Source organism: Papaver somniferum, unplaced genomic scaffold (assembly GCF_003573695.1).
Source record: "Papaver somniferum cultivar HN1 unplaced genomic scaffold, ASM357369v1 unplaced-scaffold_81, whole genome shotgun sequence".
NCBI classification, from domain to species: domain Eukaryota; kingdom Viridiplantae; phylum Streptophyta; class Magnoliopsida; order Ranunculales; family Papaveraceae; genus Papaver; species Papaver somniferum.
In genome coordinates this window covers 638,965-659,194 of record NW_020651082.1, presented here as the reverse complement: position 1 = coordinate 659,194, position 20,230 = coordinate 638,965, and the positions used below count along the sequence as shown (strand labels likewise).

General features: G+C 35.2%; 2 protein-coding genes across 2 annotated transcripts; one reads left to right on the top strand and one right to left on the bottom strand.

Moving 5' to 3' along the window:
- Positions 1-10,938: 10,938 nt before the first annotated feature.
- On the bottom strand, positions 10,939-12,255 carry LOC113345456 (peroxidase 24-like). The gene is made up of 4 exons (XM_026589234.1): positions 12,013-12,255; positions 11,719-11,913; positions 11,467-11,635; positions 10,939-11,333 (listed from the first exon to the last, which is right to left on the bottom strand). Exons 1-4 carry the CDS (start codon positions 12,253-12,255, stop codon positions 10,939-10,941), a joined length of 1,002 nt encoding a protein of 333 aa, XP_026445019.1.
- A 2,701-nt stretch (positions 12,256-14,956) lies between these two features.
- Positions 14,957-19,837, top strand: LOC113345369. The gene is made up of 2 exons (XM_026589139.1): positions 14,957-15,265; positions 18,928-19,837. The coding sequence occupies exon 2, from the start codon at positions 19,086-19,088 to the stop codon at positions 19,788-19,790; it is 705 nt and encodes a 234-aa protein (XP_026444924.1). The 5' UTR covers positions 14,957-15,265; positions 18,928-19,085; the 3' UTR covers positions 19,791-19,837.
- The last annotated feature ends 393 nt before the right edge of the window (positions 19,838-20,230 follow it).

Below are 20,230 nucleotides of genomic sequence, written 5' to 3'. Positions count from 1 at the left end.
GTCTATTAGGACACAAATATGTACTTTTGCCCAACAAGAGGGAGAATATTTATATAGGTACTTAGAAAGGTTCAATGACTTGATATCTCAATGTCCTCATCATGGTTTGGAGAAGGTTAGTTTAGTTCAGATCCTCTACGAGGGTTTAGATTATTCAACAACAACCATGGTTGAGTCCTTATGCACAGGTGGGTTTGAGAATAAAACTGTTGATGAAGCGATGACATTTTTGAATGAAATCGCCGATAAGACCCAACAATGGGAAAATAGTAGGGAACCCCAGAAAACAATTCTTCTAAGTAGAGGAAATGTTAATAGGGTAGAAGGATCTTATGAGTCAGATGCCAAAATAGCAGCTATAGCCAAAAGGTTAGAAGCCTTAGAATTAGGTCATTCTAGTGGTAGTAGTGGAAGAAATGAGCCTTTTTGGGAAGGCCATGTTGTTGAAGAGCAAGCCAATGCTCTTTATAACAACACTAGGTTTGATAACCGACAGAAGTTTGACCCATATTCAGAAACCTATAACCCTGGCTGGAGAAACCATCCAAACCTTTCTTGGTCCAAGGGCCAGAATCAAGGTCAGTCTAGTAATGCTCAGGTTCCCCCAGGTTTTGGCTATACTAAGAATCCTTCAGCTCCGGCACAGTTTCAGATCCCTTCAGATAAGAAAATCATGAGTTTAGAAGAGTCTCTTGCCTTGTTAACTCGGAACACTTTAGAATTTCAGCAATCGGTTGCACAAGGATTAGATGAAAATAAAAAGATGGTACAAGCTAACTCTCAGGCTATTTCCGAGTTGAAAACCCAGGTTAGTCAGATAAATGAGACATTGAGAGAAAAAGGAAAGTTTCCTAGTCAACCACAACCCAACCCTAGGGGAGTCCATCAAATATCTTTAGCTGGTGAGAAATCATCAAACCATGTGAACTCGATAACAACCCTTAGGAGTGGTAAAACGGTAGACAATAAGGTAGCCATGCCTAGTGGACATACTGTAGTTCCACCTTCTACTTCCCAAGAGGAGCCCGTAGACGAGGAAACTGAAACAGTCTCTAAGGATTCCCAAGAAATTCCTGATAGGTCTACCTTTGTGCCTAGAGCCCCATATCCACATTTGTTAGCCCAACAAAGAAGGAGTCGACTTTCAACGAGATAATGGAAACATTTAAGCAGGTGAACATCAACATTCCGCTATTAGAAGCAATTAGGCAGATGCCTGCTTATGCCAAGTTCCTTAAAGATCTTTGTACACGAAAGCGTAAGCTTAATGTCCATAAGAAATCTTTTTTAGCTGGTCAGGTAAGTTCCATTCTTCTGAACCAAACACCCCCTAAGTATAAGGATCCTGGATGCCCCACCATATCTTGTGCGATTGGTAATCACATGGTCGATAAAGCTTTACTTGACTTAGGAGCTAGTGTTAACTTACTCCCGTATCATGTATACACCCAGCTAGGTATCGGTAAGTTGAAACCGACTAAAATGACACTACAATTAGCTGATAGGTCCGTCAAAGTCCCTCGTGGTGTCATAGTGGATATTCTGATTGAGGTTGATAAGTTTATTTATCCTGTGGATTTCGTTGTTCTAGACACCCAGCCTGTTCAGGACCCAAGTCGTCAAATCCCAGTGATTTTAGGTCGCCCATTTTTAGCCACAGCTAACGCTGTCATCAACTGTAGGACTGGATTATGAACATATCCTTTGGTAATATGACCACTGAACTAAATGTCTTTAATGTTACTAGACAACCTTCTGAGAACGATGATTTAGAAGAACTAAATATGATTAGCACTTTAGTTCAGGATTTGGTTTAAGATAACTGGCTTGACACTTTACTGGTAGATTCTTTAGATGATTTTGAGGAAACCATTCTCTTAGATAAGATATGTGATCAATCTTTAGAAGAATCTCTTGAGTATTTTAAAGATTCTATGAACCCAGAAATTCAGGCAATAGTTTTAGGTTTTTCTGAGAATAATGATGACCCTAAGTTTGGGGGTAGAGAACTAGAAGAATCTCTTAAGTATTTTAAGGACTCTGAAGATCCGTAAATTCAAGAAATAGTTAGAGGTTTGTCTGTGAACCCTAAGTTTGGGGGTAGTGATGGTTCTTGTGATTGTATCGTATCCCTAATTAGAGTCCCTAACTTTGGACTCGAGCCTTGTACATCTGAGATATTACTTGAGTCTTTTCAGACTCCGCAACCCGATCCTTCTGATACTGTCCAAGAGGTAACCCAGGTATTAGAGACCCATTTTTCGGATGAATCTATTTATCGAGACACACATATAAAGTTCAATTACGCACCACAGATAAACCCAGTTGTCTTGACAGAAACCTTAGCTGAGGACGTGCTCCTTCTTTTCATTTTTCTGAATCAGTGCAGTTGTCTCATACTGGTGTCAGCTCTATTTGGTCTTATGGACCCACAATTGTTTCGACTATTGATATATGACTTTGAAAGGTGACAATCCCTTTTGAGGTATTTGATGTCTAGCTAAAGACTTTAAATTTAGCATTTCCTGGGAGGTACTCATGCAACACGTTAATATCTTTCCTTAAATCTTTTGCTTCAAGTGGTAACAATTTCTCCTTGTTCATGCTTTTAATTTTATCTTTAGAACATTGAGGACAATGTTAGATTTAAGTTTGGGGGTATGGGAAGAAACTTTTTGTTAGCTTTTAGTTGCAATAAATAACTCCAAAGCCTAGAAATTTATTCTTATTAAGGTTGGCACTAACCAATCTAAGTGGATGGGAACATCTTGGTTGTAGGAGTTGAGGAACCAATCTGATTAGATGGAAACATCTAAAGAGTATATTCATAAAAGCACAAAGCTCAGGTGTTAGAATTAAAAAATAAAATAAAAAACATGGTAGTTTCGCCATATCTCGTTGAATCCTAATCCTTCTGGTTTTATTTTTTAAGTGAGTTGGTGGGGCACATGATTCAAGTTGTTACCTTTGCTAGGGTAGAATAGAGTGATTGATATACCAAAAAAAAGAGACCAGACAATTAGACCAACCGGAATAAATTCAATAAAGTCGACCACTGGTGCCCTTGTATATGCCAGTTGTGTTGACCTAGAGTTAGGTTTATCGACCACTGGTCCCCTTGTATATGCCAGTTGCGTTGATATTAGTCAGACCGGTATCTTAGTCCATTAGGATAGGTTCACCTTGGCAGAGGCCTTTAGACAGATATGGGAAACACCGTTCACTTTTAACCATCTCTTTATCCATCTTCTTAATCTTTCCATGTGATTGATTGACTCCGGTTATGGTGTAGAGAAACTATCTGAGTAGAGCTCTGTCACTTATATATGAATTTTAGTATGCTGAGTGCAAACTCGTGTACATCAATTGGAATTTCGCATCAGGGTACTTCCTCCTGTAGTCAATGAGAGTATGCCAACCAAGGAGATTCTTTAGTGCTTTCCAAGGTTCTGCGTAGATAGCTAGGGCCTGGAGTAAAGGTCTTGTGGGTACACCTATGGTAAAGCCTCCGGAGACAACACTCCGCCACTAGGGCCACCTAGTGGTTTAACGGCTTGCTGCACATGCTAAGTGTAGTCATTTTTATTTTCTATATTAGATTTGCTCGAGGACTAGCAAATAATAAGTTTGGGGGTATTTGATAGACACATTTTGTGTCTGAATTATCCTCAGTGTCTCTATTGCTAGTGCTTGATTTTGTACTTATTATGGTGTTTTTATGTTAGTGTAGGTGTTTTTGGAGAAATACACTTGTGCGGAAAAAGTTGCTCAAAAAGTGCTATTTGGACCCCTGGAGGACAATTTCTATACGGACCCCAGATTTGGCTAAGAGACACCCAAGGTTATGCGTAGCCCAAATTCATCCTCAACACCCAAATTTGTCCTCGACACCCATCTGCTATTCGCACCCCAAAAAAGGATAGGGGCACTTCATCTTCAACATTTCAAAAAAATATTTTGGCGGGAAAACGTTTCCATTCACATGCATATTTTTCGATCGGATTTTGGAGGAGTTTTTGTGCGATTCAATCGCTGAAACTTCATGGGTAGTTGTGATATATCCTAACAGGGCTGGTATGGGTGTTTTTTTTGATCAAATTTGGCTAGATAACCCTAGATATGAAATCAGAGCATCACGAGTTGGTTTTCCATTCCGAGTCCTGTTTGAGTGACCAAGAGATTTTCGCGTGGCTGCTGCATGTTGGAACACTTCTGGACAATGACTGGATGCGTTGAGAGTAATTTGGCGTGGGGAAACAACGTGAGAAGCTAAATCAGGGAAGAAAATATTCACAGAATATTTTTCATCAAGGCCGAGTTAAGAGAGAATTATCTTGAGTTATAGCGAGATTTCTTGGTGCTACTGGATATATAAAGGGTTATGGTGTTGCAGAGAGGGAGGACAAGGAGTTTGGGGTCGAGAGGAGATCTCAGGAGGCGTGAATCAAGAGTTTTCAGAACTCTGTTTCTGCTGTTGCACCAAGAACACGAAGAACAAAAGACCACCAGAGGCAGTCGTTTATCAACAGTGACAACGACAGCCACATGGGTCGCAGAGATACAACAACAACAGTTCTTATTTATCGTTCTTTGTAACAGTGTTTTGCACCAATTATAAACGTTACAAACACCTAATTTTCATCATTTTCTCCATTTCATCATTTGTACACCTATTTGAGCAATGAAATCAACTTTTGAGCGTGTTTCCAACATCATGATGAGCTAAAACCAATCCTTGAGGCTATGGAGGAAGCCGTTGTTTTGGTAAAAGTGATATATCTCTATTAATTAATTACAACAACTCCATTATGATTTTTGCATTGAACTAAAAATTGTTTATATGAGTCTGATTAGATAGGTGTATTTTCTCTTGATAGAATATGCTTGCTTTAGGGTTTTGATATATTATGCTTCGATTAATATCTATTCTTTTGGAAATCTACATGTATAGGCAATACTATTAGAATCAATTTGAATGTTGAGTTGCATAATTATTGTTTTATTCAATCACTAATATCAACCAATGGTGGAATCCTAGCCCCATTCTCTCCATAATTTTCACAACATCTTTTTAATTTAGTTTGCTATTTTTATTTATTAAAAAAAAATCTAAAAATCTGCTTTCACAAGTATTGAACGAATCATATCACTACAACAACTTTGAAAACACATCATGACCCAAAGCCGAAGACTTGATAAACAAATTTGTCTCACACAGAATAGTCTATTGAATAGATAAATTTGTATCCCACGGAAATACCTACGAGTTTTTGTTTCGTCTTTTGATATATCAAGGTAAGCAGGAACCAATTGATATACCAGACTTATATTCCCGAAGAACGGCCTGGTAATATCAATCGCCTCACAATAATTTTAACCGTAAGGTAGCAGAACAATATATTGTGGAATCACAAAGAATGAGACGAAGTGCTTTGTGATTACTTTTTATCTTACCTATCGGAGATTAAATCTCGAGCAAATCTTAGAGAAGGTAGTGCTCAATATGATAGAACAAAGTAAGATCAGAACACACAACTACGGAGAAAATAGTTGGGTCTGGCTTCAGAATCCCAATGAAGTATTTAAGTTGTTAACCTATAATGGTTTTAGAAAACCTAGGTTAAACGAGAATCGACTCTAGTCGCAACTAGTATCACACAGGAGGTGTGGGGATTGGATTTCCCAGTTGCTAGAATTCTCCCTTATATAGTCTTCAAATCAGGTTTACAATTAATGTTACATTGGTAACAAAGCATTCAATACTCACCGTTAGATGAAAACCTGATTAGATTCAAGCTAATATCTTTCAACCGTTAGATTGAACTTAGCTTGTTACACACAAATGAAATGTACCTATGTTTAGATATGGATAACCGTACCTAAACGTGTACACTTGGTTGGCTCAACTATGATATACCGAAGTTAACCATATGAACACTTTCATATCAACCTTGTTCATCTTAATCGCAACTAGTTCAAATGATTCAAATGAAACTAGTTACAAAGTTGTTCAGTTGTTTATATTCTCATAGAAGTATACAAGACACAATTGAAGTAAAATCAGTTTTGATTCACTCGAATCAATTCATGAACATTACAGCCACGCTTTGCAAAGATTGCATTCCTTATTATATAAATGTATTTGTTCATGGGTAAACCGATTTTAGAAGTAAACCCACTCAAGTATGCAAACGGGTAGACATACCTAAGTTCCCGGACCTGGTCTTGTCCGCCAGTATGCAAACAAGTACGCATACTGTCGTTCATGATCGAACTCATTTGAAACCAGTACACATACATGTATGCATATTATAGTTCCCGGACTTCAAATGACGTTGAATCAGTACGCATACGGGTATGCATACTCAATTTCCGGACTTGGAATACATTTGCAACAGTTAGCATACAAGTACACATACTGTGCTATATCCAATTAAAGGTTAATTATTCTAAACTCCCGTTTCAATGATTGAAACATTCTTTGAAGACGAGAATAGCTGTCTCACACAAACTATTAGCTTCAAAGCAATTTTCAAGTGATCAAATGATCAATACAAAATATTCCGAGTCTACATCAAATGAGTGTCTCACAGAAATCATGTAAGATGTTACCAGGAGATTTTCACATGATCATCTTTTGACATTCATCAAAAATAAAAGATGAACTTAGTTAAAGAAAAAGCTTACGAACACATATTTCAAGAAATATGTAAGCGAGTTAAACTCAGATCTAAATATCAAATGTGTATAAAGTAAAGTCTATAGAAATATGTAAGCGAGTTAAACTCAGATCTAAATATCAAATGTGTATAAAGTAAAGTCTATATAGTTGTACGACTTTCATCTCAATAGGAGATAAAATATAAATAGACTTCTGAGTGATAGATGAGTTCAATTCTCCACATACCTTTTGTTGATGAAGTTCTACAAGCTCCCCTTAGTAGTTCTTCGTCTTCAATTTATGAACGCCGTGAAGTCTAAATCTCAACTACACATTCTATCCTAATCCAAGACATAGCTATAAGTAGACTAGAAATCAAGACTTATAGTTTTGACAACTAAACTTGACAAACAAGCTTGAGATATCAACGCTTGCCAGTTCGACCGAGCAGTGCTCTAACAATGTGATCAATCATGTATATATAGTATTTTTAGAGATTATTCAAATGTTATTTATCTCATAGAAATAATTTTATGTCCATCTGAAAATATTCGATGGGGAAAGTACGTGTACTCTACCTTGTTCTTGACTGTTTATGTCATGGTACGTGTACCCTTAAGACAAAAGCGAGTTCAGGAAATCACAAAATATTTCCCGTTTGCGTACCGGGTATGTATACCACTCCAATTTCAAAACCAACAGTTCTTTTACGGTATGCATACTGGGAATGTGTACCACTCTAGGTTCACGAGTTCACAGACTTTTTGTGGTATGGATACCGGGTATGCGTACTATTAAGTCACTTTCGACATATAACTACTCCGCTACGTGTATTGAGTACATGTACTACGGTTCCGGACCTATAACAGTTTTCTCCAGTATGTGAACTGGTATGCATAATGTCCTGTATCCAGATTTACAGTAGTTATATAATTCTCTCTAAATTAATCCGAAACATTCCCAAATAACATCAATGATACATATCACTATTCCAGGATATTTTCGAATAAGAATCTTGAATCACGATTTAGATTACGAACAATAAATTGTTCTTAACCGAAATTCATCAAGTATGAACAAATATTCATTAAGCTTAGTCATGTATATTTCGAGAACTAATTACCAAGATAAACTTGACTCGAATTCTTGATATGCTTGGAATAATATAATTAGTCATGCCACAACGTCTCATAGATAGAAAGATGAATATAACTTGAGAAATAGGTGGTTCAGTCTTCACTTACCTTTTGTTAAAGAAGTTCTCCAAAAGCTTCGGTTGATATTCGACTTCAAACGGTAGAATGCAATGATGTCCGATTCTCAACTACACACTTCTATCCTAATCCGAGACTTAACTAATTATAGACTAGAAATCAAGATATAGTTTTGATCAACTAAATTTGACAACAAGCTTGATATAGAAACACTTGTGAGTTCCAACGAGCAATGCTCTAACATGTTTTTACCAATTTCACTATGTTATGGACCACAACCGGCTCAGAGATTGATCTCTTGCAAGGAAATTTTTCAGGAGATTTTATTGCTGCAACTAAATCTGAACCCTTCATATATTCCACTGAAGCTTCATCAATCTTTTTAGAGACACCACTAGCGTTGCCTTAGCTTTCTGGTGATTTAGAAGTCTGTGTAGCCACTTCTATCTTCTTATAACCACGATTTGTAGACTTTATCACTTCTGCATTCTTGAGATCAATAGTTGTAATCGTTTTCAGAATTTTTACAGGGGAAGTCTGCTTCCGAGTCTCAACAGATTTAGCATCCTTGTCTGGAAATATCATACTATACCATCACCCATTAGCGAGAGCATCTGAGAATTCTTACATACCAAACTTCTGGCCATACCTATCCATTTGAGAATCACCGACTTTTGTGCCATCTGTGACCTTGAGGGTATCTATTTGAGAATCACAGGTTGCACTATTCATAACTTTAATGAGCTTTCTCAAGATCATTTCCATTTTTCTTTGATATACATCGTAGTTTCAACTTCTTTGTGCAGTTTCAAGTCATCATCCTCCTGATTACCAATTTTAAGGAAACCAGGAAATTGCTACATTATTATCACAGAAACATGCAAAAAATCCTAATCAGATGCTAATGGGTCGGTGAAACAACCAATTTCTATATAGTTTCTCGAAATTATTAGTATAACAGATGTAGATAATTTAGATAGTATATTTATAGAAGTCTGTTGTACCGAAAAATTCATTTTACTTAATGTTACCTATAATTGTAAACTTAATCAATTAATTATTTTAGATTCTTAATCCTGATCTAGAACCTTATAACCTTAATAATTGGAATAGTTAAATTTGATAATATAATTGTAATAGTTAAGTTAGACCATCATTTGTTCCTCACTTTGCTTCAGACTCAGATAGAACGCATCCATCTAAAACCTCAAGTCAAAGGCTTCACTATAGATCCAGGAAAATAAAAAGAAGACAAAAAGGTGTCGTATGGGCTTTACACCTAAGCATCTGGACTCAAATGCCAGAATAACGCCTCAGATCAATTGCATCCAACCCCCATCAAAAACCAAGTTCCTGTAGGCACCTCCGATCCCACCAAAATCATAATTTTTCTTTTGGAAAGTATTGAAAGAGGGCCTACCGACTCTCGAAACCCAAAACCATATCCTCTCTGACAATTCCAACGTCTATCCCCACGCAATTTTGATTGAGAGACTGCTGCCCTCATTCGGCTGGACCTTCATGGTGATGAAGATTCCAGAAATATCGATCCATTTGTAACTAATGAATCTATGGATATCACATACCTTGTGTAATAGCTCTCTAGTTGCTTTATAATAAAATTCACGTTAATCAAATTATTTTCCGTCAAATTGTAACCTAATCTTCTATCAATAAAATGCATGCTTAAAAAAAAAAAATTCACGCTCCATAAACAAGACAAGCAAACTTACCAAATTACTTTGAAATTTAAAAACAGTAGAATTAAAAATAAACAAACAAGAACTATTACCCTTTGGTTGCTAGTACTTTAGCTAATTTGTCTCATTAGGTAGTCTTGAACAAAGATTTCAACCAAAAAACATAAATAGTGGGCTAAATCATAAGCTAGATATAGTACTATACTTGCATATCACTTGCAAGGCGGTATTTGACAATGTATAATTATTTTGGGGAAATAATATTGTATTATAAATGTTATTTTTAGAGCAAGAATTTTGGGTTAGAATATTTCATCACACTTTTTCCTTCCAATCCAAAATGAAATAAATAAGAGGTGAAAAGTGTTTTTTCCCATCATTTCTTTCGAAAATACAAAGGTTATATTAAAAGAAAATAGGCGAAGCCTGGGAGATCAAAGGTTACAGAAATAATCCACAAAGGCTAAGTTATATATGCAAGACAGCTTTCCCACCATGAAAAGCACCTTTTCCTTCCAAAATGATGTAAATAAGAGGTGAAAAGTGTTTTTTCCACCATGAAGAGCATGATTGCTAAAGAAGGGAACCAGCTTTACTAGTGATGGTGACAATCCATATAAAACAACACAATCTTAATTGTTGGATTTATGAATTTGTATCATTCCTAGCAAAGTTGATACCCGCCCTTAGCAATCAAGTATGAAAAGTAGAAAACAATTATTCCTTCATTTTTTTAGAAAAAAAAAAATTATCACTTTTTCAATTTGATCTGTTTTTGGAATAATCGACACAAGGTTTGCGGTAATGTTTTATTGCCAAAATTTCTCCATTTTGTGATTAGGTTATATCCAACAAAAAAATCAAGGTAAGTGTACCAGATTAAAACAATCAAGGGAGGTCTACCTGAAAAGCATCTAATTCCATCAAAATTCTACACCCTCCGTTCAATTTTAGATGATGTTTTGGGCGTTTTCACGTAGATTAAGAAATGGAGAGATATGAAAAATTTTCATCCATGCCCTTGAGAAAAATCTTCTAACATTAATTACTATTAGTGTATTTAAATAGAAACTTATAATTCCAAGACAAAATATTAAGGTATTATTGGTAATTTTCTGGGAAAGTATGAAAACTAGTAATGTGGAACAAAAAAATAACCTTACACGTTCATCTAAAGTGGAACAGTATAAAATTAGCTGTTACGAAGCACGTTCTGAGATCAATAAACAATAAAATGGTTTGTCATATTTTTTTAAATCTCAAATCAAAACATGATTACAAAACGAAAATAAGTATCATGACATCTCGGCAATTGATACGTGGTACAGTACAAAATGCACAAGAACTTTAAAGCTTGACAGTATCAATTCCTTAGGTGACACTTCTTCCTAACCTCTCCTTGTTTTCCAGTGAGTACATCCATAGCTCCCATCCTCTTCATTGATTTAGCAAACTCGAGTAAAAATTTATCACCAACTTGAAAATGATTCACTAGCTTAGCTGAAGATCTGTCAGTAAGAAGTGATGCATCAGAGTTAAACAAACCCTTCTTTTCCAAGAGATTCTTATAATAATGGTTATCGAAATTTGTCGAGCTTCTAGGATCCATCTCTACTATATTGTTGTGGTTGGAACACTGTGCTTTCAAGGATTTCGCGTAAATCGGATTGAGAGATGGATCTGTATCACCTTTCCCTGTAAAGTTGAAGAGCCTTCTTGATATCACACCGCAATGTGCGATTCCAACAGTATGAGCACCTACATTGTTCATTTCATGTGAAATTATAATGTCAGCAGAGATAGAATCATATACTAAAATTGCACTGATCAAAATTTACATATACGCGGAACGGAACGGAACAGAACGGAGCGGAGCGAAATTCGGGTTTACCTGACAAAGCAACAAGATCTTTAAGATTGCTGAGACCTTTGCGACTAAAGAGATTAAAAAGGGTACTGAAATTTGATGAAGCAGAAGGCAAATTGGGTGACACTTCAGAAGCAAGTGAAATCCTTCCATCTCTTCTTCCTAAGGGTACCTTCCACAATGGTCTTTTGAACTGCAGTGTCCAAGAAAGTCGTCATTATTAAGTGTCACAAAACATTGTCAGACAGGATTTTTTTAAACGGTGGACGAACTTACTTGGAATGACACAGCATCACGGGTAGCTAATGCGACGATATCAGCACATGTAACAATCTGAGGACAGGCCTTTTCTACTTGAGTTTTTATATCATCGATAACATCGAATCCGAGTACAGATAGATTAGGTCTAGCTTGTTTCTCTACTGGCTTTGTTTTACTTGATGGATCCAGCAATAGTGACGCATCACATCCCTATAAACATAACACATTGAAAAAAAAGAGAGTTTGAGATGCACTGTTACTCAAAAATTCAAAAAACCAACAACATAAAACTCGACTATATATACGTACCCGGACAAAGCAATCATGGTAGTGGATTCTAAGTAGCATTGCACCCAAAAAAGGGTTAGCCTTTGCATGCTCATCCACAGCAGTTTTTATAATCTGCGCTGCTTTAGGACAAGTATGCTTGTAAAACTTAAGATTCAATGATGCTTCATGCAGAGCTCCACTGCAAACCTTAAAATCTAGAGCTCCAATAAGAACAACCAGTAGAGTAGCAAACAATAAAAAATTAGTGCGTGACTTCATCATCTTTAAAAATATTAGTTTAGAATTGAAATATGGAGTTTTGTTGTGCAGCAGAGAATATGAGAAATGAAACTAGACAAGAATTTTCTTTTATAGACACTTATTTGTCTCCAACACATTATTAACCACCAATAATCAAAGAATAAAATATTAATCAAGTATAATAATCCAACCTTAATTCTTGGGAATTAGTTCTCCATTCTTCTTTGAAGTCCATGTTCTGGTTTCTGCATTTGATGAGTATATAAATAAATAGTCAACTCAATCAAGGATATATGAACGATATGATGAACAATATTGATCATAACATATTTGATTCTCACTATAATGCATGCATATTTTGGGGTTCACGATCAAAATCCGTGCATTATACATGAACAGTAAGGGTGCTAGCTAGTTATGGATACCTATATGATCTGGCAGCACCTCTATGCAACAGCCAGAAGCTAGATGTATTTGCGATCATTGTACTTGATGTGCTCGACATGATATCTACTAACAAAATACATAATCCCCAATTAATTATTTTATAATCATAACTAGTCAAAGCCATAACAAAATGAATAATGTCATAGTTGAAACTTGAAGTGCAGCAAACTGGCTGGTGACCAAGGCCCATAATTCAGCTAATATTGGGGTTGATGAGTATGAATCAGGCCTGGGCCATTCACCTAATTTACTAAGGGTGAACATATCGGATCGAATCCATGGGTACTAACCGGCCCGTCCGTTTTAAGTCAAAAAAAGAAAAAAAAACGGCCCGTCCGTTTTTAATTGGTGGCTATCCGGTAAGTATATTAATGGATTTGATGCAGGTGCAGAGTTAAAATCCGATGAACATCATCCTCACATATGTTAAGTTAATAGTTGTCTGCTCAATATACTAATGGATTTGATGCTGGTGCAGAGTTAAAATCCAACGAATTGAACATCAGTCCCACATTTGTTAAGTTAATAGTTATTCTTTTTAGATGTGGTCGTCTTGTCCATTATGTTAACTCTTTTTAATCGACAAAGAAAAAATTAAACTAATTAAAGAAAAGAGGCATAACGGGTTTATACCACCGTAAGCAAGATGCAAAACCCAAAAAAAAAAAGAAAAAAAAGATGGTAATATAGAAGCGCTAATAGTGTGGATCAAAATAGATTTTATTCCAGTTTTTCATAACATCAAATTAATACAATTGGGGAAGTTCGAAGGATCAGTAACAAAACAAAATAGAATTGGTAAACTGGGATCAAATCAATATTAGACTTGTCCCAGTGTCCTGTTATTTGGGAGTTTCTTGTGAATTCTTAATTTAATTCAGTTTGTTTAGATCTGGATGATTTCATCTCTGGATGTTCTTCACTGTAGTGTTATTCCGGTTCAGTTTACGTTCCGGCTGAGTCCGGATATCTATATTTCAAGAAGTAATGGTGTTTGTTTTCAAAAAAAAAAAGTAAAAATTGTTTCTAAAAAATGGAAAAAAGAAAGAGTCAAAATTGATTACTCTCTGGGCCCTTTTCATCCTCATCGTTTTGACGATTACGTTTCATGATGCAGCGATAAGATATATCATCCAAGCCTAGTTAGCAATTCGGGATATGGGTAGTAGTTCGGGACGGCATACGCATGAGAATTATAAGGATTCGGATAGGTTGCGTTCGGTCAAAAATCCGGTCAACGGTTCGTTGTTCGGACGGTAATTCGGAACGGCATGCGTACGTGCCTATTCGTCTTATAAATGTGAGTTCGGCACTTAAAGTTCGGCTTACATATATAATAAACACAAAATTGGTTAAAAAGACCAAAATCAACAATTCCTGGGTGAAATGGACAGTTAGATTTTGATACTGTTTAAATGGACAAAAATGTAAAAATAGGCAGGATGTAACCAGTTTCATCGTGCCCATTTTCAAATATTTTTTCTTATTTTTAATTTACACAGGATGTATCCAGTTTCATCCTTGCTATTTTTTAAATTTAAGCAAGGATGAAACCAGTTTCATCCTTACTTTTTTTTTGGCGATTTCACCCAAACTATTTTTTACTCGTCCATTTGAACCGTGATTTAAAAATATTTGGACAAATGACCCATTTTCCGTATAATAAATTGATAAGTATTATGACATTATTACGAGATTAATTTTATTTGTATATAATTTATAAGATGGAAAAAAATATTTTAGCGTGATTATTTAACAAGAAGTAAACAATTTAATCGCATAAATGTATTAAAGACTTTTAAACAAAAATCAACAGATAAACACTAGTTAAACAACTACCAATCTAAAATTTAACTGAATAACCGTATTTAAATATAAAGTATATACAAAATCAAACAAAGTTCCAGTTCGGAAATATCATTCGGATTCGGTCAGTTCGGATGCGTTCGCCAAATATTCATGAGGTCCATATAATCTGGAAATTAGATTCGGAGTTCAAATAATTCGGAAATATCATTCGGATTCAGTCAGTTCAGATACGTTCGGGAATGATTCGGAAAATTGCTAACTAGGCATCCAAGTCTTTTGTGGATTCTAGTATTCGTAACACGTGGTCTTTGTTTAGTGAAACATTTTTTTATATATTCTCTTGGTAAAATCCAAAGTTTAGGCTGGTTTGGTTCACCTTTTCTATTAAAAATCTTCTTCGTGGTCCCCCTTTCTAACTTTCTCTTCACTTCAGTTTTATACAATACGCTTCCTCTGCATTGTCCGGTTCATTTGGTGGTCGTTCTTTTGTGGGATTAATTTTGTCTTAGGATTATCAAGATCAATTCAATATTTTCTTAACTTAATTTTTGTTATTCGGTGTCCTTTTTCTTAAGAAGGAAATCCTTAATTCTGGAGGAAATCCTTGCTGGAGGTTTCCTAATGAAATTTGAAGAATTGATGATATAGGGAAATTAATTTTAGATATTTCAAATTCAATCCTTTTGGTGTCTAGTTATACTTCCTCCCCTCCAAACCTCAAATGATCGATTTGCTTATTTATGCTGCCCCAACTGAAAACATCAAGGGAATCCAGGTACACAAATTCTGAAAATCCCCCTTTCTTATTTGAATTATTTTATTATTGTTTGTTATGATTCGTATGCCTTTCTAATTGGATAATTCCTTATCTTTTCTCCTCATTTGTCTGCTGATTTTCATGTTGTTACTCCTTCCACGGTGCTTGCTAATCATAGTAGATAAACACAATAAATTAGATTTATCTTCTACAATTTCCTGGAATTCTGTTTTTTGGTATTTTGCTCTATTCATTTTGACCATGAAATTCATTGCCTGGAATACCCAGGGATGTGGTAATAAAAAGACAAAACAACATCTAAACTTTCTAGTTAACAGTGAAAAACCGGATATTATTTTCCTATCTGAAACAAAATCTAAGAGATCAGTTGTAAGGAAAATTTTAGTTGATTTCCCTAATATATTTTTCGTAGATCATGTGGGTATAGCAGGTACAGCAGGTGGTTTAGCTATAACTTGGATTGACGGTTTTCCTTTTGAAATAGTTCACTCAAATAATCATATGATAAACGTTTTAATCAAAACTAATTTTGCTCAACAAGAATGGTTATTTACGGGGTTTTATGGAAGTCCATATAAACCTGGTAAAATAGACTCTTGGAAGTTTCTGGAGGAAATCTCAACTAGAGTTAACCATAAGAAAATGGTGTGGATTGTTTTGGGTGATTTTAATCAAATTTTTAATCAATGTGAGAAAAAGGGAGGTCTCCCTTTTATTGAAAGTGAAGCTGATCCCTTTAAAAGACTATTAGAACAGTCTGCCTTAGATGACATAGGTTTTGCAGGAAGTAATTTCACTTGGAATAATCACAAAGATGTTCCGAATAACATTCAGGAAAGGCTAGATAGAGGAATGGAAAATGTGGAATGGACTTCTAGATTCCCAAATTCCATCCTCAAGATCTTAGCTCTTGTGGGATCAGATCATTGTCCCCTGGTGTTATTGTTAGACGGTGGCTCTAGTCAAATATCATTTCTTTACATTTAAATTTTTTGATACTTGGCTCAAAGAGCAGAGTTGCATTGATCTTATTCATCCTAATTGGAATTCTTCGGATAGTAATCATTCTGTAGCCTTAGTTAATAATTTAGACTCATTGGGTGTGCAATTATTATTGTGGAAAAAAAATCAGTTTTTGGGCTACCAACTAAGAAGATTAGGAATTTGTTGTCTGATATTGAAAAACTAAACAAACAGAGTTTATCTCCTATAGTTCAATCAAAAATAAATGAAAAACTTCATCATTTAGAAAGGCTTTATGATACAGAAAAAGAGATAGCTAAACAAATATCTAGAGATAACATTGTTAATCTAGGAGAGAGAAATTCAAAGTATTTTCATATAAAGACCTTGAAAAGAAGGAAAATGAATAATATAGATTGCATGCTAGCTCCTGATGGTGAGGTAAAAGTGGATAAAAATGAGATTAAGGTAGTCCTAAAAGACTATTTTGTGGATCTCTTTTCAGCCACTCCTGTAAGAGATGATAATGGGATTTTTAAACATTTAACGATAGGAATAAATGAGCAGGATAACACTAGTCTGATGGAAATTCCTTCCAAAGAGGAAATTTGGGAAGTAGTCAAGTCTATGAAACAGAATAAGTCACCCAGGACCGGACGGGTTTCCAGTAAGTTTTTTTAAACACAATTGGAATCTGGTAGGTTCTCAGATAGTCAGCTTTATTCAAGATTTTTTGTGTCAAAAGCTTTAAATCCTGACTTAAACAAAACTTTTCTTTTCCTTATTCCTAAAATTAAGAATCCAACTGATCCTAGTTATTTCAGACCTATAGGATTATGTAATACACCTTATAAAATCCTATCTAAGTTATTAGCAAATAGAATGAAAAAACTTTTGGATAAAATTATTTCTCCATTTCAGTCGGCCTTCTTGTCTGGAAGACAAGTATATGACAACATCATAGTTGCACATAAAGTAATTTATTCACTTCAGAAAAAAAATCAAAAATAAGAGGGTTGGGAATTAAGATAGATATGTCAAAATCATTTGATAGGGTAAATTAGGATTTCTTAAATAGGGCAATGCTAGCTTTAGGTTTTAGTAGTGAATGTTGTCAACTTTTTAATCAATGTATATCTACCTCTTCTATTGTTGTATTGTTAATGGTAGTCCAGGAGAGTTTTTCAAACCAACTAGGGGTTTAAGGCATGGAGATCCACTGTCTCCTTACCTGTTTTTGATTTGTATGGAAGTTTTCTCTAGGCTTACCTAAAGAAAAGGAAAAATTAGTACATTGCATTAAGATTTCTAGATATAGTTCTCCTGTGTCGCATCTTTTTTTGTTGACGACTGTCTCTTATTTACTAAAGAAGATTTAAAAAGCTGTAAAAATATTCTAAATATCATAGAAACCTTTAGTTTAACTTCAGGACAGATGATAAACTTCAATAAATCTGGCATTTTCTTTATTAAAAATACCCATCCTAAACTACACAGAATGATGTCAAAAGTTCTTAAGATTAAGAAAATTTCTATTAAAGATTCTTATTTAGGCGCTCCTTTGTTCATTGATAGGTCTAAGCTCAAAACTTTCGACTCTATTGTCAAGAAAATGGAAGAGAGAGTAAAAGGTTGGATGAGCAAAATTCTCTCACATGCGAGTATAGTAATCCTCAATAAATATATTCTATCTAGTCTCCCTATTTTTCAAATAGGTTGTTTCATTCTTCCTAAAAAGATAATAAAAAGGATAAATGCTATTCAAAGGTATTTTTGGTGGGGGAAAGATTCTAACGGTAGGGGTCATTATCCTATGGCTTGGGATTTCCTCTGTAATTCAACTTCTGTAGGAGGTATGGGTTTCAAAGAGGCAGGAAAAATGAAAAAGGCTATGGTAGCAAAGATAGCATGGAGATTGGTCTCACAACCAGACTCTTGGTTGACTAAGTTGTTAAAGTCTAAGTATTATAGGAATAAATCCATTTTTGGCCTAAAAATAAATAAAAAACCCAATGTATCATGGATTTGGAAATGCATTTTGCAAGGTTTGTCTTTCATAGAAAATCACATATGTTGGGAGGTAGGGGATAGCCAGTCTATTAGTATTTGGAACGATAGATGGATTCATGATTTAGATTTCCCTTTAAGTTACTATGGTCTCAACACAAAACCCTTGTTGACATTTGTATCAGACTTGATTGACCCTGATACTTATAAGTGGAACCAACTCACAATCTCTACTATTTTCCCTCATGTTATTGCCCAGAAAATCCTAAACATTAACTTGTTTAGATCTCAGGAAGATGGCTTAGAAAAATATAAAATTAGATGGTTATTAACCAATAATGTAGTCTTTACAGTAAAATCTTTCTATGAAAATCTTAATATGCATGTAGCTCCATCCGAGGCAACACACACTTTTTGGAAGAACTTTTGGAAAATTAATATCTCTCAAAGAATTAAAATGTTTTTGTGGAAATGCTTACATGATCCCTTTCCTGTCAGACACAACATTGGTTCTTGAGATCAAACTTGTATTTTCTGTAATTCTGAAATTGAAACTCCGTCTCATTTGTTCTTTGAGTGTTCCTTTGCCAAGTCTTTGTGGATGCTACCTCCTATGGCTGGTATGTGTCCTGATTTGGGAATTGGAACTCCTTTTATAGATTATTTTAATGTTTGGATGAGTGTTACAGGTAACTCAATTGACATACATTCAACAACTACAAAATGTTGGTTGATATGGAAGGAGAGGTGTTGCAGAATATTCGAAGATAAATCGAGTTCTTCCTTGAGCATTAGCCTTGCAAATTTGAGACACTTACAATTTTGGAAACCTGCACAGGACGCAAATATGAGTAGAGCTAGTGTTTCACATCAGATTGAGAAAACCATTTGTTATTGGAATCCTCCATCAGCAAACCAATTAAACATCAATTTTGATGCTGCTTGGGTTTCAGAATCCTTGATTTCTGGTTTTGGGCTAATCTTAAGGAACTGTGCAGGGAACACTCAAGGAGCAAAATCAGAATTCTTCAGAGCAACATGTCCAGAAAAGGAGGAGGCATTAGCTCTTTTGCAGGGAGCTAAATGGGATAAAGAGATGAACCTAAAGTATTTCTGGATTGAAGGGGATTGCGAGAGAATTTTGGCTTTTACACAAGGGAATAACAACTTAGTAAAATGGCAGAATGAATCGACTCTCAAAGAAGCTATGCTTCTTTTATCTGGTTGTGATAATTTTTTAGGATTTATCTACACACCAAGAGATGGTAACCAGGCTGCAGATCGATTGGCAAAAGAGGCTTTCAAATCTTCTCTTCATCAGAGTTTAATCATGCCAAATTTTCTTTCTACAATTTTAATTTTAGATAAACTAAATTGTAAGTCTAATACTTTGTCAAGTTTAGCTTTAGTAAACTCGGTTTTTTTCGAGGAAGATCATCTGTTGGCAGGTTGCAACTTTAGGGCGTCAGCCGCCTTGATGGGAACAATCACCGACACTTCATTCCTTTTTAGGGTCAGTCTGTTGATTCCTAGTTTCAGTTTTCTCTTTTAATATATAACCAATTCACAAAAAAAAAAAGTTAATACAATTCAACTCATTGACGACTAAATCCCGAAAGAGAAAATACTATTAGTTGTTTTGTTGAAATACTAGCATATAGATTTCCTAGCACTATTATAATAGACAAGCATCTAACCCGGTGCATTCGCACAGGATTGAATTTCTTCCACACTAAGATATAAGATCCAAATTCAATTCTTATCATTATCACTATATTTGTTCGGCTACTGTCTTTTTGTCTCTTTATTGATTCACACATAAAAATTTGGTTCAAAACGAAGTTACAGTCTGTTATGCCCAAGTTATTTAATGTTTTCCTTAATTTTAATAATTCGTATTTGTTCTTCTTCTTTTCCATTACCACTGCTTCACAGCCTCAATTTTCTGTAATGAAATGCCTTATTTCCGGAAGCTAAGTAACTTGAAGCTTT

Coding starts and splice junctions, on each gene's coding strand:
- LOC113345456 (XM_026589234.1), bottom strand. CDS start 12,255: ATGATGAAGTCACGCACTAATTTTTTATTGTTTGCTACTCTACTGGTT. Junction 11,914..12,012: donor ACCATGATTGCTTTGTCCGG/GTACGTATATAT, acceptor TTATGTTTATAG/GGATGTGATGCGTCACTATT. Junction 11,334..11,466: donor AGATCTTGTTGCTTTGTCAG/GTAAACCCGAAT, acceptor TGAACAATGTAG/GTGCTCATACTGTTGGAATC.
- LOC113345369 (XM_026589139.1), top strand. CDS start 19,086: ATGAGTAGAGCTAGTGTTTCACATCAGATTGAGAAAACCATTTGTTAT.